The 23,839-nt window shown below is 41.5% G+C and overlaps 1 protein-coding gene across 1 annotated transcript in view; it reads left to right on the top strand.

The window, feature by feature from the left end:
• The first annotated feature begins 10,172 nt into the window (after nt 1–10,172).
• The window catches only part of ptchd1 (patched domain containing 1), a 55,627-nt gene continuing 41,960 nt past the window's right edge, over nt 10,173–23,839 (top strand). The window contains exons 1-2 of the mRNA XM_035416334.1: nt 10,173–12,332; nt 17,999–18,659. Of these exons, the coding sequence (XP_035272225.1) occupies nt 11,907–12,332; nt 17,999–18,659 (1,087 nt within the window). The 5' untranslated portion in view covers nt 10,173–11,906. The remainder of the gene's footprint in view (nt 12,333–17,998; nt 18,660–23,839) is intronic.

Here is a 23,839-nt window from a genome sequence, read left to right as displayed (position 1 = left end):
AGTCAGCAGGATTGTCCCTGTCTTCTCATAGGAAAGCAACGTCTCCAGTGGGTTCTATGCCTGCAGTTTGCAGTGCACTCTTCTATTTAGTGTGCAGCTTGGTTAGTACAGAGAGGAAATATGCAGTAGCTGGCTGTATAGGCTTCAGAGAACTTTTGGGACAGGGCTGCAAATATAACTGGGGACTCCTTATTGAGATAGTCTTTAAAAACTGAGATAAAAATGTATTTAAAATATTTTAGTAGCAGAACATAGTAAGGAACAAAGGGTTAAGATCCTCCAATAAAGCTGTCAAAATGGCTTTGTTCCATTACCTTTTTGGTTCTTTTAAACCATGTCCTGAATTTATTTCAAAAACTGTTTCATTAATTTGATTTGTTGTTACTAAACAATTATCACTGTTGTTAAACTCAAATTTTTCTAAATGTTGTTCTGTATATCATTTAGAAATATAATGAAACAATTCCCAGATATTGCATAATTTTTCTCAAGAATATATCACCCCTACTCACTTAATAAAAATAGCTGACTGTAGAGGCCTATAAATCGTTTTCAGTTGCCTTTGGTAGGCGGTAAACTGGCTGCTTGAGTTACCTGCAGTGCAGGTGATGCCTGGGCAGCAGAAGCATGCTGTTTATTTTTGCCCTGTCTGTAGGCACTGTAAGCCTTGAGACTCATTTCCTTGTAATGGGATTTAAATAGGCCTATGTGGTAGGTGTTGGAGGTCAGGGGCACCACAGGGTATTGCTGATGAAAGAGGACTAGACACATACATCCCTCTAGATGAATACAGACAGTGATTCACACAAGATACGGCTAGCCCCTTATTTAGAGTGCCTTAGCCTTCTAGCACATTAGGAGCCCACACCAGCACCATAGCATGTTACAGGAGCCACCAAGGCTAATGCCCTACTTATGACCCACCTGGGACTTGCTCCAGAACTTTGTGGCTGATCCCCACACCTCCAATGTGTCTGTGTTCAATGAGGATTGTTGTTTATGAGTCATCAAATTATGCCTTTTGTTTACTTCCTATAATTGTCGCTTGCCTTGCGACATGCAACTCTCATTTAACAGTCTGCTCTGGATTTAAGCTTCATGCTACATACCTTTTATTGCACTGTAAAGGGCGTTAATTGCTGATGTATTTGTTTGTTGCATGACGCATGGTGGGGTGAGTGTTTGGGTGTGTGCGTGCGTGCCTGTGTGTGTGTATGTGCGTGCACTGACTGAAGCAAGAGTGAGAGAGTGGCCTAGTAACATGGCCTGGTGTTCGTCTCCAGTATAATGAGGTACAGCACGGTGCTTGTGACAGCTCCAAGCAAAGAACTGTCTGATCTAATCAATTATACACCATTGTGTAGAACACAAATACCACATACACTCAGAGACACACACACACACACACACACACACTGACACGCTGCCAGAGATGCCCCAGAATGCTCTGATTGCCCTGTCAGTCCAGCACCCTCACCCGAAATATCGCCATGGCACCAAAAATTTGTCACCATGGCAACTGCAGTATGTCAGTTTCTGGGAAGGACAAAGTGAACCACTGGCAGTGGCAGGCATTAGCCCAGGGTTACCATGGCAATACCTGAACAAACAACACCAATCACAGCACACCATCTGACAGTGTGCACAGGGGTAGTACAGGAGTATAGCATGAGTGACTCATGAAGACAGAATTTAGTGATAGTGTTCAGGCAATAGACTGAATATAGTGTAAAATATAGTGCCATAGAATTACACTTGTGGTTGACTGTGTGGTATAATGCACAGTACTGTGCTGACTGTGTTATAGTGCGATACATTGCGTTGTATACTTGTAGGTAGTGTGTTGCTGTGGGCTAGCAGGGAGGCGTATAAAGACGGGCCTGTGGGCATGAGTCTGCTCAAGGGTGCAGCTGCTTTTTGCACTACCCAGCTCAGCAATTACACATCCTGAGCAGCAAGTTTTGCTGAAGGGCACAATGGCAATGCCTCACCCAAGCTTTAAACAGGAAACCCCAGATTCTTAACCATTATACTGTCCTGCCTTATGTGTACCTGTAGTACATGTTAATATGTAAATATGTTCACTGGGATGGCCAGCCTGTATGGGTCCTTAAGGCAAGCATATCAGTAATATTCTTAAGCCAAGCATATCATGTTTCACGGGGCTACTAAGCCCCATTGTACTGCAAGGCAAATAATATCTCCATACCAGTCTGGCTGTGGTGTAAATACCCCTTCAGAATCACCATAAAACAGACCATGTCCCAACACAATACGAATCGTATCCCAGCACAATATAACCACAATACTGACCGTATCACAATAAAATATAACCATAATACTGTCCGTATCCCAGCACAACATAACCACAATAGTGACCGTATCCCAGCACAATATAACCACAATACTGACTATATCACACCACAATAAAACCACAATACAGACCATTTCACCCCACAATAAAACCACAGTACAGACAATATCACAGCACAATATAACCACAATACTGACCGTATCCCAGCACAATACAACCACAACACTGACCAAGTCCCAGCACAATATAACCACAATACTGACTATATCACACCACAATATAATCACAATACTGACCGTATCCCAGCACAATATAACCACAATACTGACTGTATCCCAGCACAATATAGCCTAACCACAATACTGGCTGTATATCTCAGCATAATATGACCACAATACTGACAAAGTCCCAGCACAATATAACTACAATACTGACTACATCACACACACCACAATATAATCACAATACAAACTATATCACACCGCAATGAAACCACAATACAGATCATATCACACCACAATAAAACCACAATACAGATCATATCTTACCACAATATAGCAACAATTCGGACTATAGCCCACTATAATATATCCACAATACACACCATAACCCACCGGAATATACCCACCAAATGAATCATAACTCACCATAGTATAACCACAATTCAGTCCATACCCCGCCACAATCTAATCACAAATTTGGGATGGCAGGTATGCCATCCCACCAAGTTACGCCTTGGCAGGGGCATGCCCCATACCTATACAGCACTGAGAGTTTGGCACTTTTCAGGGTTCCCCACAGAAATAACCACAACAGCCACAGACACTCAGCCCTTAAAAACATTAAATTCTGTACATTCTGACCCCATTTCAACAGACAGATTTTCATAAACAACTTCACATGTCCACACAATAAAGCCCCAAACTAAGGGGATTTTGCGTTTTCTCCTCCTTCTTCTTTTCTTTTTATTCTTCTTCTTCTTATTTTCCCTGCCGCCTATCCCACTAACAACATGTCTCCCTATTGGACATTTTACCGACACCAGCCAAATCTTCACCTACACGACCCAATCAAAAACTTGCATACACACGCAAAATACCCATACCTTTTTACTTTAAACTGGAAACATTTCCAGTTTAAACAGCTAGTCTGCCGTGGCCTAGTGGGCAAGGTTACAGACTTGGGGACATGGGGTTGTACATAAAAGCCCAGCTAGGAACATGTTTCTTTAACCTGCTTTTACCCTCACTAATAATTGTCTACTACTTCTCAATTATTGCTTTTGCACCATATCTACCCGCTGTTCACCGAACGTATACACTGCATTATGACGTACCGTCTGCACGTTCACTTATTAACCGGCTACAATATTGCAAAGCCATATGAATTCAATGGGAGCTCTTCTGTGCTTACTGGCCTGTGTTCTTCTTTAAAACCACGGACAGGTTTGCTAATGATATTTCACGCATTGCATAGCTATGTCATGGTGCTGCACTAACAAAGTCACAGACTGGTAAACCTCCGGTTGAAGGATTGAATCCCGCCTCGCCCTCGGGCAGATAATTTCGTCTTTTACACTAATGTTTTCTTACGCATATATTTGCTTTACCAAAACTCACTCACGGCCACCCATATGCATTTCATGACGGCAAATGTATTTTTTTTTATTTAAAAGTTAGGCTACACCAGTTCACCACTGTGCCATTTCTACTAACTATATTTCTTCACTTGGCTACCGTACAAAACCTTCTTATCGGCAAACGCCACATTTCTACATTCATGTTACCTCGCCCTGTTCTCTATCTAGCCACATACAAACCATTACTACGTATGTACGTTCTGCAACTCCCCATTAAAACATTACATTTAAAATCATGACTCACTGATAATTATAACTACTACTACTGAACATGAGAAAAGCACATCAGTGCAATAGATTTCACACGTTACTTAACCCTCCACTTTAACAACTAACACTTTATACAGACTGTTATATAGGCCTATACCGTTCGATCAGGAAACTAAGCTCGCTCATGGTCACTTCATTTACTTTGCACTATAGTCCGTGATCATGTCAACCTTCACCTACATGCCCATTCTGCTAAAAACATATTGTTTCAACTACGCAAGTTCATTTCTCCTAATTTCTCTCACACTGTTGTTATTTTCTCATATGCAAAGCCTGCTGGGACATATGCGTCTGCTCCTATTCTCCACTATCAAGTTTTCCGGTTCTAGCTTAGCAAAACAGCGAAGAGGATTCCTACCTGCAGATAAGCCTATCAAAATGCCTTATAAACCTTACAAACACTAAAAGTGCATCTCCACGAAATAACACACAACGGAGCAGGACAGAAGGGTACACAAGTTGCGACCTAGGGAGCTCTAATTCTACGGGCATCCTGATTCTTTTGTCAATCAAGGCTCGTTGGATGGCCGTCAAATCCGTGAGTACATACATTGGCCATATTTCACCTGCGTTTCTGATGCGTTTACACTTACGCCACCGCACCCTCTTCACAGCCACTGTTTTACATATATAGCAAACCGAAACTGCTAAACGGTACACGCTCATCAGACTGTTCAAATTCACACAAGGATAGCCATAATCCACAACCGTTTCTTACAGGGTCACTTCGCATTTCTCACTCTCATAATAAAATGCTTTGCAAAAAGAAGTGATATCTCACGTTTTCAAAGTACAAAAATGCCAAGTTACTCACACATACAAGACATACACCGTCTATAACTCATTCATTCAGACTGCCAAAATCCAGGCCTGCCATTAAAAGTATTGATATCAAAATGACGCCAAGTTACGGTACTACAAACAATATGTGACAGGTGCTGGTGTTTTGGTCCGCAAGTAGGGCAAGGTCATTTTTCAGTTTTTTACAGATTACGAAAGTGCAGATTATAAGATTTCAAATGATGTGTCATACATTGAAATCTGAAAATAGTTGAAGAAGATATGCTTATTTGAATGTTGGTACTCCTAAAATCAAGTAGCAGAGAAAATCCCCTTGAAAGATCTTGAACTTTTCATACTTCTCACAGGGAGATAATGGGTGGGAACAATAGCTAGTTAACTCCACCCCAACCACTCCCCCACTAGAGTACCTGTAAATCCTTGCCCATTTAGGGGTTACCCTATTTAAAGCTTTATAACTCCAGATGGGAATACCACAAGGACTAGAAAAATGTCTTAAATGAAGCAATACATTTGTACCATTTATAATACCAGCTTAGATTACTTTATATTCATAATTTTGTAAGAAATAAAGTGCCACAAATGCAATGGTCAAGGCAAAAAATCTAAAATGAATTTGCTCCTTTTTTAGTTCGCAATGAAATACTGGGAGATTGCGGGTTAAAGTATACATGTCCTGGATCAAAAACTTCTTGACCACAAGTTCATAAAATCTAAGGGTGGATATGTAGAACTACTAAAGATCTATGAAGCAAAAACTAAGCAGTGTACCCAGCATCTCCAAATCTACCCACAATGTCTAAATTATTAACACTGGTCTAAAATAGCTAAGGGTCCAGAAACAAATCCAAAATCTCTCCAAAAAGGAATATAATGCTTTTTGTCCATTGTAAAGCATATGAGCCCCTTATGAAGGTTTAAGATGAAACATAGATATAATTTAAACATAATGCAAACATATAGTCACACAATGCTGCACAGTACCTAAATGTGTAATAATTAACTCTTGTATGTAGCCTATTTCTATACTCTGTACACTCCTATGTTTTCTTGTATGGGAATGGGACGATATAAAAACATTTTTCAGCTGTCCACCACGTTTTGGCAATGTTTCAACACTCTCCTCATCACTGTTGTATGCGTCACAAAAACCATTACACTACTAACTAACGCTTACATTACAGTGTGAAATATCCACATTACATAATACCACTAACCTATTTAAAGACACTCAATTTCTAAAATAACGTAATAACCGAAATGTTTTGAGCAGTAATACTTACATAGCAACGATGAAATCTTATCTATGTTCAGTAGATGGAGACAGAGACAGTAAATCAATGACAGTTATATCCGCTTCTGTTTTGATCCAGAAAACGATGTCAGATAGGTCTATCAGCAAACATATGGCTTAGCTATGCCCAGAAGTACTCAATAATAACGGTATTTTCCAAGGAATTACGAAAAATCGTTGACAACGTTTCGTTAGGTGCAACGTCTTTTAATGCTACCATATAGAGCGAATGCCATGGTAAGAAAATGTTCGGTTACGCTAACCTATAAAACGCTATTCCAAAAGCAAAATTAGACATGTTATACATCGTTAGAAAGCTTATACTCTCACCTACTGATTGAGCGTCCGCTATTTTAGCAACCTCACAGAGTAAACAAACATAGGCTACTACCACACGACTTTATTTATGGGCGGTGGCTTGACCGAAACAAAGTGACAATAGCCAACGAAATCAAACATGCTAATTAAACTGCACCCCCATCACGCCTCCAAAACCCGGCTGTAAGAATCACTAAAACAAACCGACTTTGCTGACAAAGTATTTAGTGACCCTAAAAATGTTGTTTATTCTATTGAGTGACTTCTTCAACACTTTAACTTTCGTAATATGAAAAAAAGGAAAACAGTAAAAAAAAATTTAAAAACCTTTTTTGCCTCCTAGCGCGATTTCAAGATTTGCGACTTGCGGACCTTTTCTCCAGCACCCGTCACATATAGGCTATCTTGCCTCACCGAATAAGATGTATTCCAAAGCAATGCTATCCAATATTTCCTCAATTCTTTCAAGGCCCTGTGTGTATAAGCATGCAGTACATGGACAGGCCGAACGTATGTGTGGATGGCTTTCTCACAGTCAAGACTGATTGAATAGGCGTCTATATGTCCAATTTGTATTGGTATGTATGTATTTCGCTGCCCAGGCCTTCTGTTCCGTGAATGATTGTATGTTTCTTGGTATAAATGTCTGTTCGTAAATGTAAATGTAACATGCTGCGAGGGAAATGTCCCCATGGGGATAAAGAAGTTCTCTATGTATGTATGTACAATATGTATTTCACATGCAGTATTTATTGTACATAGCAAAGATACAGTTCAGAAGCAAGTATAAACATATGTTTTATGGAGAAATATGCTTCCTGTAGTTACTGACCAGCAGTTTTCTACATGAATTTCAATGTGTTCCATGAGGCAATTCGAAATATTTGACACTTTGATCTGACACAAAGTTTGCATGACACTGTAAAATGGTAAGATTACAAAACACAGGGCCAAGTGACTTGAAAGAATTGAGGAAATATTGGGTAGCATTGCTTTGGAATACATCTTATTTAATTTCGGTGAGGCAAGATAGCCTATATTGTTTGTAATACCGTAACTTGGCGTCATTTTGATAACAATACTTTTAATGGCAGGCCTGGATTTTGGCAGTCTGAATGAATGAGTTATAGACGGTGTATGTCTTGTATGTGTGAGTAACTTGGCATTTTTGTACGTTGAAAACGTGTTTTTTATGAGATCTTTTTTACAGACTGCCGAAAGCTAAAGAAAAGAGAAGCAAATGGATCGCTGCAATTCGCAGAAACAGCACCGAAACGTGGATTTGCGGTTGTCATTTTGTGTCAGGTATGTTGGATTTTTGGGTAAAATCATACCTTAAGTTATGTAGCCTACTGTATTGACTACTCATCAATTAAATGTTTAGCATCTTTTATTTATATTCTGTGTAACTGTAAAGTTTTTGTCAGCATTTATTTAAAAAAAACATCGTATTAGCTAGCCAAGCATATAAATTATTAAGGTATGATTTTACCCAAAAACCCAACATACCTGACACAAAATAACCGCAAACCCACGTTTCAGTGCCTGGATTCGAGTTGTTTCTGCGAATAGCAGCGATGCATTTACTTCTCTTTTCTTTAGCTTTCGGCAGTATGTAAAAAGATAGCTCCGATTTCTTGTTGAATGTCCACGGACCACTGGTTCTTTGGTAAGTTGTAAGGTTCACTGTCGAGTCCAACTGCCTTTAATTTAAGCAGATAATCGTTTGTTTTACTCCCGGTTTTGCTGTTTCCCATGTAGCAGACAGCCATGTAGCAGCATGTTTTGCCACTCAGTCCCGACTGAGGGGGCGTGTTCCGGTGAGAAAGTTACGTCAATGCATACCCTCTATTCCGAGCCAGTGAACTTGATTTGGCGTTTAGAACGATAAATAGCGTGTTTTTTTTGAAAGCGAAGTCAAACCGCGTTTTGTCGACGCATTTTCCAGGTCTTCAAAGTGGAAAAACCGTATTACCGTAATAACGCACGTGTACGCGCAGATGAAATAACGTGGCGGCTGGCTTGACTGTGATTTCCGAAATGGCGGCTGGCTTGACCGCAGTGAAATATGCGTAGTAGTAGAAGAAGAAGATATACTTTATTGAACCCCCTGGGGTAATTTGTCCTCTGCATTTGACCCATCCTTAATATTTACCTAGGAGCAGTGGGCAGCCACAGTGCAGCGCCCGGGGGCCAACTCCAGTTCCGAGGCAAGTGCCTTAGTCAAGGGCACCTGCAGGAGCGCACCTCACATGTATGTCTTTGAGTCTTTGAGTGTGGGAGGAAACCGGAGTACCCGGAGTAAAACCCACGCGAACACGGGGAGAACAGGCAAACTCGGCACAGAAAGGCCCCAAGCCGAGATTCGTACCCACGACCTTCTTGCTGTGAGGTGACATTGCTAACCACTATGTCACCGCCCTATTAGAATTTCTAGTTTTGCAGTGAATATTTCTGCGCATCCCGTAAGTGAAGCCAAATTAGTGTTAGTGCGAAGAGCAGAAGTCTGTTTTATTTACATCAGTAGGGTTCGGTAAAGAGTAAAAACCTTATCTCGTATGATCTAAACACAGTACAGTTTCCCAGTTTCAGAACACTAAGTCCTCGTTGGTCAAATGCGGGCGGCCGATAGCACACACACATACAGATTGTTCTTGTTATATCGTTTGGTCTCGTAGGTGATTCGTTATTCCCATCAACTGTAGAGTATATTAAGAACTGTGTCAACAAGAAATAAGAAAGACTTCCCGCACGCTGACCGTGGTTCTGAAAACACTCTAGAGGGTGCGGTTAGCACAGATTACAATGGGTGCTGTTTCTAAAAACCGGAGCAGGTACATTAAGTAAAGGGAGACGCTTCCCACTCTGAGAATGCTCGACCACCGACACACGATGCAGTCATGCACACAAAGAGAAGAAATTATACCAATTGTCCTCCCAAAAGTAATCATGAAATTCGTGTTGCATAGCTTTAAATCCTTGGAACGTTTGTGTTGTATTCATTGTGCAGCGGTGTGACATAAAACGATTATATGAAATTAGCTAAATTTCGAATTAATTGTTATTTGCACCTGTTGGAGTTAATTCGTCTCCACCCACTCTGTCACACTCCAACCCCCCATCTCTCTCTCTCTCTCTCTCTCTCTCTCGCACACACACACACACACACACCGAACATACAGCCTAACCAACGTCATACAGCCTAACCAACGTGTTAATTAGTGCAAAGTCATGATGATCTATCAGAACACTGCGAGGATCAACGGTAACGTTGCACGCTTCCCCAGCAGGAGCTGCGCTTAGATTAAGCGACTACACTGTGTGTGTTTTAGATGCTTGATTTCAGTCTAATCACTTATTACTTTAACAGCTGTCATTCATCCACCATTGACTCACTGGCATATTATTCTTAATGTTAATGTGGTTGGCTTGGTGGAAGCTCACTCCCCGGCTTTAATGGATAACTATAGTCTGGCATTCAGTTTAAACCTGAGTACCCGTTGTGGGGAAAAAGGCCTGCGTTCACAGCAATAAAGACTTAATGTCTGGAATTGTCTCTGCCTTTATTCTAGATGTTTGAAAAAGATAAGACAGTGGAGTAGCATGTTGCTGCCCCTATCCCCACCCCCACCCATACGCCACCTCTGTTCACCAAACGTTACTCGCCCAAACAGCAAATTTGTTATCCCTTCTTTCTATCAATGCCGTCAGGACATGTGTAATGGAGCGCACACGGGAGGCAAAGAAGGAAGAAAGCACACGAGAGCCTAGCCTGTCTTCTTCCGGAGCGCATCTTTTTTCGCGGGGCAACACACTGTGCCAGGCAAGGTACGAGCGATTGCGCGAGGCCAGTAATTCGAACAGGACCAGCGGCGAGGAATGGAATGTGGATAGATGGATACCGACGGAAAGATCAGTGCTGCATTTTTATGACCGTTCTAGTCATACGAACAAGTAATCGTGTAGAACATGACTGTGCGCTGAGCTGTATTTAAAGGCTACCGTTTATCTTAGACGTGAAAGCGGCATCTACCATTTTAAGTCTTAAATAAAATGAATTTCCCAGCACTTTCAAAGAACTGCATTGCGTAGGATATTTGAGAAGTTGAAGAAGGGGGTGTAGGACTAACGTCGCAGACCTAACCATCGCCTTTAACAAGCACGCAGCACCAAGAAACCGATATTCACACAAGTGGAAGGGACACCCCTGGAAGAACTGGTCTCGCGCACTTCTCACCGCTGTGAGTCAATATGAATTTTGCTGTCTGAATGAATTGACTACGCTCAATATATACAATTAAAACGAACTGGTGGATTACGCATTGCTTAACATGAGCAGATGACACAACAGATATAGAACAAATGAAATACACAAAGTTGTATTTATGCATTGAGTCGTTCAAAGCAAGCAATCGGGACTCACGGGCAGTCTGCGGCTGGTATGGAACAGCGATGCGCTGACGAGATCTAAGAAAACCCGAACTCGGGCTTGTTTTCTTTTGGTGTAATTAATTACATTATTTAAACATATGAATTGACCTTTCTCTTCAAGGGGAGTGTCCGGTGATTATGTAGCAATGAAACAGCAAGGATGTAATGGCTCATTCAGTAATGTTAGCGGCATGTCTGTGAATAGGCTATAGCCTGTAGGGTCTGTCTCAGATATGAAATCTGCAGCGACATGACTGCTAATATGACATCCTTGTAAACTTAAAGAAGAATACTATTGCAGTATGCTGGTTCATAATCCTGAGCACTAAATTGTGCCATTTGAGAGGCCTATTTAAAATAGAGTTACGTATCACTGGTCCGTACTCGGAAGTCACGTTATTGTTCTGTTATGGAGAGAACACGCATTTGAAATCAGGGCAGCATTTGTTCACCGTATATTTCAACTGAACAACCTATGCGCTGATTAAGCTTTTTGCACATCTTTCACAGCGGGCCAAGGTGTCAACAACCTGTCCGATTCTCTTGTGAGATGTTTTGGTTTCGTTTTATTTTAATCGAATCAAGACCAGACGAGAACAGTGTACTGAATAATCAATAGCAGTTATCGCAGTCTCAAAAAGCCCATAGACTATGGTGTTACAACATGCAGTTTCCTAGTAGCCTATGCCAATTTTATGTCAGAATGTAGAGGACCATGCCGTGAGTTATGGCTAGTGGTGCCGCTTGACCTGGGGAAATTTGAGTCAAACAGTTCCCTCACCGACCATAGCATGTCATATTTTCTGGTATAAAATGACTTCCTATGGTTGAGGCCCCCAATGGTTGTGACCCAGCAGTGGGAGAGGCTTCGAACCCGCAGTTTCTTCCTCGCCCCTCCGCTGTGGATCTACTCTAGGATGTTGCGGCAGGTCTTTCACGAAGTGCTGAGGACGTCTTTCTACAAGCTCGGTCACTTTGTCGCCAACCACCCGGTATTCTTCGCAACCGCCCCCGTGCTCATCTCTATTCTGCTGGGCGCCAGCTTCAGTCGCTACCGTATTGAAGAAAACGTGGAGTACCTGCTGGCTCCAAAACACAGTCTGGCCAAAATAGAGGGCAACTTGGTGGACAGTCTATTTCCCATCAACAAATCCAAGCACACGCTGTACTCCGACCTACAGACGCCTGGGAGGTACGGCAGGGTGATCGTCACGTCGGGTCGGGGGAGTGTTCTGGACCAGCACCACATCGATGTCGTACTGAAGGTAAGACTGGCGAGTGGGAGTCAGGGTATTAATGGCACGCTATTGGGGTCTGGTATAACTTGGAGCTTGATGTTTAGTAATGTATGGAGACCGCCCATCTGTGACACATATCTCGGATATACACAATCAAATGCTGGGCGCGCCCTGTACATCAAGTACAGAAAAATAAATTTAAAAAAACATGGTCAACTGAATATCAAGTATCCCGGTATATATCTTGCAGCAATACGCGGGACTCCGCCACTCCAATAACCATCTCTGGCTACTAGAACGAACTAAGATCTGAAGACAATACTGTACAAGTTTAATTGCAGCTTTACCTTTAGACGTGTTTCTGAAATCAATTTAAAAGGAAATCAAAGTAAGCATTAAAAATCAGTGAGCTTGTAAATCCACATGAGGACTGGTTGTGATAAAGTTGGGGCCATAATCATGACTCAGTATAGGATGGGAATGACGAAAGAGACTCTCGAAAGCTGCCATTTCCAGACAGTTCTCCTTTCCCTTGATAGGCCGATCACTAGATTATGAGCTGAGAAGGTAACTTTTAGAGCGTTGTATTAGTGATGTAGGCTACTTCAGACCGACAGAGGTAAATGATCAGTGGAAAACTGGCGCACGTGCAAAGAGCAAATAGTAAATTAATTTTACACGCTTGCTTTTTATTTGCATGTTCTATCAACGCAACCCATTTTGTGTCCCACACAGCTTTTACTTACTCTGCTCATGGGCGTCATCGAGAAATCTACAATTCCTGCGAGAGGTCTTCGACACACGCCCCTCTCCCATTGCGTAGCTACGTTTACACACATTTTCAGATTTCACCTCAGCGAAGCTGGTGGAACCCTATTGTGTCTGTTAGGATTATTAGGGGTTCAAGCAGCGAAGCTGGTGGAACCCTATTGTATCTGTTAGGATTATTATTAGGGGTCCGAGCAGCGAAGCTGGTGGAACCCTATTGTATTTGTGAGGAGTATTAGGGATCCAAGCAGCGAATCCTATTGTATCTGTTAGTTAGGATTATTATCAGGGGTCCAAGCAGTGAAGCTGGTGGAACCCTATTGTATCTGTTAGGATTATTAGGGGTCCAAGCAGCGAAGCTGGTGGAACCCTATTGTATCTGTTAGGATTATTAGGGGTCCAAGCAGCAAAGCTGGTGGAATCCTATTGTATCTGTTAGGATTATTATTATTATTATTAGGGGTCCAAGCAGCGAAGCTGGTGGAACCCTATTGTATATGTTAGGATTATTAGGGGTCCAAGCAGCAAAGCTGGTGGAACCCTACTGTATCTGTTAGGATTATTAGGGGTCCAAGCAGCGAAGCTGGTGGAACCCTATTGTATCTGTTAGGATTATTAGGGGTCCAAGCAGCGAAGCTGGTGGAACCCTATTGTATCTGTTAGGATTATTAGGGGTCCAAGCAGCGAAGCTGGTGGAACCCTATTGTATTTGTTAGGATTATTAGGGGTCCAAGCAGCGAAGCTGGTGGAACCCTATTGTATCTGTTAGGATTATTAGGGGTTCAAGCAGCGAAGCTGGTGGAACCCTATTGTATCTGTTAGGATTATTATTAGGGGTCCGAGCAGCGAAGCTGGTGGAACCCTATTGTATTTGTTAGGATTATTAGGGGTCCAAGCAGCGAAGCTGGTGGAACCCTATTGTATCTGTTAGGATTATTATTATTAGGGGTCCAAGCAGCGAAGCTGGTGGAACCCTATTGTATTTGTTAGGATTATTAGGGGTCCAAGCAGCGAAGATGGTGGAACCCTATTGTATCTGTTAGGATTATTATTATTATTATTAGGGGTCCAAGCAGCGAAGCTGGTGGAACCCTATTGTAGTTGTTAGGATTATTATTATTAGGGGTCCAAGCAGCGAAGCTGGTGGAACCCTATTGTCTTTGTTAGGATTATTATTAGGGGTTCAAGCAGCGAAGCTGGTGGAACCCTCTTGTATCTGTTAGTTAGGATTATTATCAGGGGTCCAAGCAGTGAAGCTGGTGGAACCCTATTGTATCTGTTAGGATTATTAGGGGTCCAAGCAGCGAAGCTGTTGGAACCCTATTGTATCTGTTAGGATTATTAGGGGTCCAAGCAGCGAAGCTGGTGGAACCCTATTGTATCTGTTAGGATTATTATTATTATTAGTAGGGGTCCAAGCAGCGAAGCTGGTGGAACCCTATTGTATAAATTAGGATTATTAGGGGTCCAAGCAGCGAAGCTGGTGGAACCCTACTGTATCTGTTAGGATTATTAGGGGTCCAAACAGCAAAGCTGGTGGAACCCTATTGTATCTGTTAGGATTATTAGGGGTCCAAGCAGCAAAGCTGGTGGAACCCTATTGTATCTGTTAGGATTATTAGGGGTCCAAGCAGCGAAGCTGGTGGAACCCTATTGTATCTGTTAGGATTATTAGGGGTCCAAGCAGCGAAGCTGGTGGAACCCTACTGTATCTGTTAGGATTATTAGGGGTCCAAGCAGCGAAGCTGGTGGAACCCTATTGTATCTGTTAGGATTATTAGGGGTCCAAGCAGCGAAACTGGTGGAACCCTATTGCATCTGTTAGGATTATTAGGGGTCCAAGCAGCGAAGCTGGTGGAACCCTATTGTATCTGTTAGAATTATTAGGGGTCCAAGCAGCGAAGCTGGTGGAACCCTATTGTATTTGTTAGGATTATTAGGGGTCCAAGCAGCGAAGCTGGTGGAACCCTATTGTATCTGTTAGGATTATTAGGGGTTCAAGCAGCGAAGCTGGTGGAACCCTATTGTATCTGTTAGGATTATTATTAGGGGTCCGAGCAGCGAAGCTGGTGGAACCCTATTGTATTTGTTAGGATTATTAGGGGTCCAAGCAGCGAAGCTGGTGGAACCCTATTGTATCTGTTAGGATTATTATTATTAGGGGTCCAAGCAGCGAAGCTGGTGGAACCCTATTGTATTTGTTAGGATTATTAGGGGTCCAAGCAGCGAAGATGGTGGAACCCTATTGTATCTGTTAGGATTATTATTATTATTATTAGGGGTCCAAGCAGCGAAGCTGGTGGAACCCTATTGTAGTTGTTAGGATTATTATTATTAGGGGTCCAAGCAGCGAAGCTGGTGGAACCCTATTGTCTTTGTTAGGATTATTATTAGGGGTTCAAGCAGCGAAGCTGGTGGAACCCTCTTGTATCTGTTAGTTAGGATTATTATCAGGGGTCCAAGCAGTGAAGCTGGTGGAACCCTATTGTATCTGTTAGGATTATTAGGGGTCCAAGCAGCGAAGCTGTTGGAACCCTATTGTATCTGTTAGGATTATTATTATTATTATTATTATTATTATTATTATTATTATTATTATTATTATTTTTCTCCGCTAAAAGTGTCTGAGGCTCAGCAACCATATGTCCTAGAGCAACCAAATTTGGCAGGTGGTTTCCTATGGCCCCCCACTACTCAGGCACTAAAAATCACCTATGTCGGCCAGATGGTGGCGCTATAACAAAGGGTCATGCGTAAAAGGCCATAACTCCCACACCATAAGTTAGATCAACACAAAACATCATGGACCTATGCAGCTCAAAGTACTCTACAACTTTACCCTTGGAAGTACCTATGTCCGCCATATTATTTGCCCGCCATTTGGACTTTTTTATTAGTTGCTGCGCGGTAGCGCTGTAGCTCCAAATCTAAAGTGTTACGACATCTAGTAAACTTCTTTACGGCAAGCGGCTAGAAGACATCCATGGCGACGCAAGTAATCCGACAGCATAGGGTCTTGTTTTTATCAGTAAAGGCTGGGTCAGAACCCAGCCTTTATGTTTGTATTTCAGATAATTTCTTACCATTTGTAAGTTGTGTATATAATGTTGCCATGAGGCATACAGTTTTTCTGAACAAGATGAATGGCATGAAGTTTGAGCAGTTTACTAATTCTTTTCAGTTAATTAAGACTAAGTTAGATTAAGAGTAATCTTGGTTTGGGCAGTGTGCACTAATGAAGTAATATTTATATTTGTATTGCCGTATGGTTTATTGATACGAAGTTAATTGTGTTAAGTTCTAAGCGCTAGTAATAGCTGCTAGCTAAGATGGTATTAAGTCCGCATGGTGTTGTTATTAGCCATGCTATTACTAAAATGGTAGCTACCCACTTTAGGTAGTCAATATCACGGTGATTTTGCGTATGCTGTATAGCATTTTGTTGAAACAGTATATCAGCTGTGTACTTGTGTATGTTGTGAAATTCATGTAACAGTGCAGTGATATTTGTTTTGAATTATTCTTTATTTTAGAACCACACACACAAACCGATTGATTACAGTAAAGAAAATAAATCAAGACCCTGTGTTGCATCTTCTATATCCAGACAGATACACCAGAATGAACACTGCGAAGTAATACGCAGTCCTTACACGGGTTCCTACCCAACACTTGAAAATGATGCAACAGTTCGTTTATTGAGTAAAAACAGTTGATTTGTAGTGAAATATGTGAATTTGTTGTGATTTACAGCAATGCATAATTTAGACATTTTGGGTAGATTTGGAGACGCTGGGTACACTGCTTAGTTTTGGCTTCATAGATCTTTAGTAGTTCTGCATATCCACACTTAGATTTTATGAACTTGTGGTCAAGAAGTTTTTGATCCAGGACATGTATACTTTAACCTGCTGTATATATGCAATCTCTCAGTATTTCATTGCAAACTAAAAAATAGCAAATTCATTTTAGATATTTTGCCTAGACAATTTCATTTGTGGCACTTTATTTCTTTCAAAATTATGAATATACACAAATCTAAGTGCATCTCTTAGCACAAAATTGGCCATAAGTCATCAATATTTCATACGATCATCATGATATTCAGTAGATATGTTGGGTGAAGGTATATGATCATGAGGACAAAACCATTTTAAAATCACTCCATAGGGGGCGCAATAGTGTCAATGCTTGGACCCCTCCCAACGTCGCTTGCGGCTTTAATTATTACTTATTATTGTTTCTTTTATTGCTGTTATTGTTATTACCTTCAGGGGTACCTGGCCTCGCCCAGGCCCCCGTGACTCCCTGCCCGACCTTCGGGGGACCCGGCTTCACCCAATCAATCACTTCAATCAATTTTATTTGTATAGCGCTTTTAACAAAGGAGCTTTGTCACAAAGCAGCTTTACAGAGAACCGGCTCCCAAAGAGTAAGCCTAGGGCAACAGTGGCAAGGAAAAACTCCCTGACTGATAGCAGGAAGAAACCTTGAGCAGAACTGGACTCAGAGGGGGAACCCATCTGTCACGGACAGGCACCAGTTTGTTATGGCGTGATATATGTTACACGTCGTTCAAATGCAAAAAAGTATGAGAATGTTGCATTTTGAATGACGTGTGAATCACAATGACCAGGAAATTCCAATTTGTGCGTTTAGATGACAGTAGCATTGGCAGATATCTGATTCCTATCAGATTTATTTTTACATATGAATGTGGCCCAAAAAGGACCTGAAAAAATATCCGAATCCATAATGCTTTTTCCTGTTAATACGTTCATATTACTTATCTGATCTGTGTCACATGTGAGTAAAAAATCCACTGTGGAAGGCATAACAGTACGCCTACCAAATAAGTAAAGGCTGGCCCACCGAAAGTGGTCTGGCCGTAACCTGACTTGTTTGGGCCCCCCCCCCCCCCCCAGCTCCACAACACCATCACCAAAATCCAGGTGCACATGCTGGGCTTCAACTACTCCTTCGTACACCTCTGCCTTCTGGATGACCACAAGAGCTGCATTGTAGATGACATCCTGCGCGTGCTAGAGGAGCTGCGGGCCGCACGTGCCTCCAACCGCTCCGCGCCTCCAGTGCGCTACCCTATTGCCAGGCTGCAGGATGGGCGACAGACCTACATCGGGCACCAGCTGGGCGGGGTGCTGGCGGCGGGCCGGGAGGGCGTGCGCTATGCGCGGGCTCTGCAGCTCAGCTACTACCTGCAGGCGCTCAGCCCGCTCAATGACATGATGGCGGCTCGCTGGGAGGTGCAGTTCTGCCTGGCGCTAGAGCGCTACCGCAAGGCGCACCCCGAGATTGGTGTGTACCCCTTCACCTCCTCCTCACCGCAGCATGACTTCCAGAGAACCAGCAAGGTGTCAGAGCACTCCCTTTTGGTCTGCCTGTTGTTGTGCATCTCGCTGGCAGTGCTGTGCTGCACCATGCGGGACTGCGTGCGGACTAAGCCCTGGCTCGGCCTCCTGGCACTGCTCAGCATCAGCCTGGCCACACTCACCTCGGCCGGCATCATCAACCTATCGGGCGGCAAGTACAACTCCACCTTCCTGGGGATCCCCTTCATCATGTTGGGTGAGGCTCCTGTCCCTCTTTCAGTTCATTCAGTAAACATATGAATTCATTCATTTATTCTTTCACACACTCTAAGCCATGGCTGCCAAACCCTGTTCTTGGAGATCTACCATCCTGTAGGTTTTAATTTCAAGCCTTATTTGGAACATCTGATTCTACTAATTAGAAGCTCAACAAGATCTTTTCATTAAACCTTTATTTAGAACTCAGAGACACATTGAAGGATCAATGCTGTCTTTTTCATGAGCGTGAGTTTACAGACTAAACACAACAAACATATACTGTTTACAGAACACAAAATGAAAACAATGAAAAATATGACATTGTTCAAAATATAATAAAGGTTATGCAACACTGATTAAAACATTCACAATTAAACGTAACTATGTTTTGTTTTCAGATTCCGGAAAAGACTTACAGGTACTTAAGCATTGAGTTTTAGCGACTGTTTATTAGTAGTAGTTTATTCCAAGTGTATGGAGCACAGTATCTAAGGGCAGTTTTCCCTAATTCTGTATTAATATCGCTAGCTGTTGAATGAGGTGTGCTTTGCTAGGATTGGAGTGAAAATCTTCAGGACATTAAATCTTTAGAAACAGGGTTGGACAGCCCTGCTCTAACCCCTAGAGATTACCGTCATGATGAGTTTCCCATCTCCTGTTCATTCATTCATTCATTCATTCATTCTGTATTTAAGGGTGCATTCCAGCAGATCACCTTCTTAATGTTGGGGGAATCTCCAAAGTATATTTCTATTAATTTACTTTAAATTAATTTATGTAATCTTTCATTAATATATCAGTTAATATATTAAATATGTTAATGGTATTATATAATGTGGATATTTCACACTGTGATGTAAGCGTTAGTAGTGTTAATAGTTTTTGTGAAGCATGCAACAGTGATGACGTGAGAGTTGGAGCATTGCCAAATCGTGGTGAACGGTTAAAAATTGTTCTCATGTCATCCCATCCCCATACAAGAAAACATACGAGAGTACAGAGTATAGAAATACATATGTAGCCCTCCCACCACAATGCTCATTTACATAATATACATAGGTAATACTGAAACCTATGAAACTTCCACTAATACACTAAAATGCATGGGAGGAGCTGTGATGGGATGCACCAGTTTACTCTATGTCTAGGGATCTCACCTGGGAGACTGGGAGGCCTCAGGTAGCTTTAAAGATGTTAGTATGAAGCTATACTGCTTGCGAACAATGACTCCCATGCATAAACACTTTGACTCACGAGCCCCCACTTTGAGCACTCACACTCAAAGAACCAGTTATTTTATTAACCTAAAATGGTGCTCTACTTGTGCGTAACATTTGACTCCATGTATAAGGAGTAAAACCACAATACCAAAATACACCAAATTATAATGGGCTTAATCAATTTCAAGAGAAAAATATGCAATAACACTATACACAGTCCAGAATATATCGAACTACAATAGTGGCATTTATTTAAAAAAAACACCAAAGTGCCATCAACTTGACGCCATTCAAACTTAGGCAGCCCATACACACTGCATGGCCCATTTTAACTGTCACAGTATTAAATGAAAGAAATGAACACGAAACCAAAATAACAAATTGAAGAAAATAACCCGGGGTTTTAGGCTGTCCGTGCACAGTTTGTCTTTATACGTTGGCGCGCATGTTGGAGCTCATATGAATCCACACAAGAATAATGTTGAGGTTTACTCACACACACAGGAAAACAAGTCAGTGGCGATCCGAATGCAGGTCCGACACAAACACACTCGTCCAGCCGCGTGCTGTCCTCTTCGTGTGGCTAGCTGCAGGTTAGCTAACCCGAAACAGTAGAGAAAAAACTTCGTCGAGAAAAAAATAAGAAAAACTGGAATTTACACCAAAACGTCCGCACCTTCCAATCCTGTACCGCGACTTAATTCAATGACGATGGCGAAAACCGATCAATCAATCAATTCCAAAACGTGCATCCAACTCAATTTCACTAAACAGTTTAACGATCTCTCCTGCACCGTGCACCATCTGCCTCTCCCTTGAGTTCCAGTCTTCCCCTGCAACCCCTAACTAGTTCCCACTTGACCTCTTGTCGAACCCCCCCTCACGCAGCGTGATTGGACAACATATCTTTTAACCAGCACAGCAATAGGCGCCAGAGAGTTCACTAAAAGTTTAACTAGACCTTCACTCTCCGTGAACTTTCTAAAGTAGTTCTCGTTTTATCAGCTTCTATCACGTGAACCAATTATCTAAATCACACAGTTGCATAGGATCAACTGCAGCTAGCCCCACACGAATGGCACAGAAAAAAAAACACTGGCCTCTCTGAACAACATTACCCCACCCAGATCCAAGAATTAATGAATTAATTAAATTACATTGCAAATATCAGATCAAATTGGCAAACATCTTCCAAGGGCACTACACAAGAGTTAACTATCACACATTTAGGTACTGTACAGCATTGTGTGACAATATTTTTGCATTATTTTAAAATCTGATATCAATGTTTCATCTTAAACCTTCATAAGGGGCTCATTTATATGCTTTACAGTGGACAAAAAGCATTATATTCCTTTTTGGAGAGATTTTGGGTATGTTCCTGGACCCCTAGCTATTTTAGACCACTGTACTGACGTAAAGCTTGTAATTCCCACTTGAAAATGATGCAACAGTGAGTTTCTTGAGTAAAAACAGTTGATTTGTAGTGAAATATGTGAATATGTTGTGATTTACAGCAATGCATAATTTAGACATTTTGGGTAGATTTGGAGACGCTGGGTACACTGCTTAGTTTTGGCTTCATAGATCTTTAGTAGTTCTGCATATCCACACTTAGATTTTATGAACTTGTGGTCAAGAAGTTTTTGATCCAGGACATGTATACTTTAACCTGCTGTATATATGCAATCTCTCAGTATTTCATTGCAAACTAAAAAATAGCAAATTCATTTTAGATTTTTTGCCTAAACAATTGCATTTGTGGCACATTAGTTCTTCCAAAATTATGAATATAAAGTAATCTAAGCTAGTATTGTAAATGGTACAAATGTCCTGCTTCATTAAAGCCATTTTTCATGTCTCTGTGGTGTTCACATCTGGAGTTATAAAGCTTTAAATAGGGTACCCCCTAAATGGGCAAGGATTGGCAAGATTTGGCATGTGCGCTAAGGGGTTAAGAGACTATTTTTTAAATGCATTCATCGTCTATGCCTTTATTCAAGATTCCATTTACCATACTGGCAAGTCTTCTGCCTTCCATTCACAGTTATTCAGTCATACTCTCAATTATACAGTAATTAATTCATGTAGTCAAGTCCTTCATTCATTCATTCATTTCATGAATGTGTTATGTTCCTCTTACACTGTATTAATTTATTCTCTAGTTAATTGATTCACACACTGGCTCATTCTTTTGTTAGCTCTATAATCCATGTCTTTTCACTTACTATGCACACACACACACACACACACGCATACACACGCTCGGTAATCACTGCATTGTGTAGGAAGGATGACAGGCTGACATTCCCACCAGAGAGAAAGAGAGGAGGGAGAGAGAGGGGTAGTGAGTTGGAGAAAGCAGACAGGCAGAGAAAGTTGATCTGAGATAGCAGGAGGCAGGGAGAGAGACAGGGGGAGAGAAAGAGAGGGAGGGATGGTTTTAGATTGCAGGGGAAGTGAAAAAGAAGGAGAAGTGGGGGTGAGAGAAAAAGAGGATGAGACAAAGAAGAAAGGGTGTGAGGTTGGGAGAATGAGAGAGAACATGCTGCTGTCAGACTGGTTCTGCACACAGCTCCTCTGTACAGTTCAGTATCAGAAGGCAGGTGATGTAATTGCCAAGGAGATCATCTTCCTGTGAATCCCTCCAGGGACACACAATAGCAAGCATACAAATTTCCAGCAGGCCTGCTGTTTGCCTACACAGTAGGGGTGTGCAGAGAGGTCATTATCTGTATCTGTATCTGTATCTGTTCAACCAACAAAATTATCTGTATCTGTATCTATATTTGGATATAAGACCGGAAGTATCTTATATCCGGTTTATCTCGGAAGTCACGTTAAATCAGGCAAATGTTGTATTTTCTAACCTAGTATTCATTGGCAATGCAATGGCATATAATTAATTATGAAATATATTTCCAAATCCTCATACTGTACTTTTAATCTGTCTCTCTCTCTTTTTTTATTTTTAACTAAACTAAGTTTTATGAACTGTCTGAACCCCAGCACCCCCCCCCCTTTTAACTGGGGTACATTGAACAATCAGAAACAAAAAAAAAAGTCTTATAAATCGAAAGATTCTATTTTGCATTGGAAATAGAAACTATTTACAGTAAAGATATATATAAACATATCTTAATCTATATCTTAAAGATATATAGATATCATATCCATATCTTAAAGATATATAGAAACATAATCTTAAATTTCAATGATGCTGCGTTCGCGTTTCTTGATGTGTTAACGTTACTGCAGTTCGCTAGGGAAACGTGAATTACTACTTTACAACAGTAATTACATAACAGTGATAGCCTACATGAACTTTTTTTTTGCCTGTTTTATTTTTATTTATTTATTTATTTATTTATTCCCCTACTGAACTAAGTTTGGATAGGCTACAAACCATATAATGTGATCATGTTTCCCTTGGTGGCAACTGTTACCATGAATGGATTTCGAGTTCATTTGATAGCCAAGACCTATGCCTGAGCATGTTACATCTTAAACGGATGAATATTGACTGAATAGGAAATTAACACATACAGCTAAAAACTGCAGGTTCTAAGCTTGATTTTGATGTATAGGTTGCGGGGGTTTGAAAGAAATCCAGCTGTCACACCAGGCTTGTGCCTCGCTAGATCCCGCACCTCCTCCTCGATGCGAGAGTTTCCCCGAGTGATAGCCGGGAATGATAAGCTTTCAGCCCGCTGCCTGCTGTGTGCTGACTCGGTGGGGGCGACTACAGAATATAGCGATTACTTTTCAATAATCTAATGTGTAGTAAATGACACGACTAGTTAGAGAAATCAAAGTCCTGTTGCAAACGGGATGGGCATTTTTATCTAGTGGCCATCCACAATGATATGAATCAATTTGAAGAAACATAATGAGTGACGCATAGAACTTATTTATTAAACGTTTTGTAACGCAGTGGCTCAAAGTTTGTTGGTGTGTG

This window comes from Anguilla anguilla, chromosome 4 (assembly GCF_013347855.1).
Source record: "Anguilla anguilla isolate fAngAng1 chromosome 4, fAngAng1.pri, whole genome shotgun sequence".
Classification (NCBI taxonomy): Eukaryota; Metazoa; Chordata; class Actinopteri; order Anguilliformes; family Anguillidae; genus Anguilla; species Anguilla anguilla.
The sequence above is the reverse complement of the archived record's forward strand: the minus strand, read 5'-3'. Positions and strand labels throughout refer to the sequence as shown.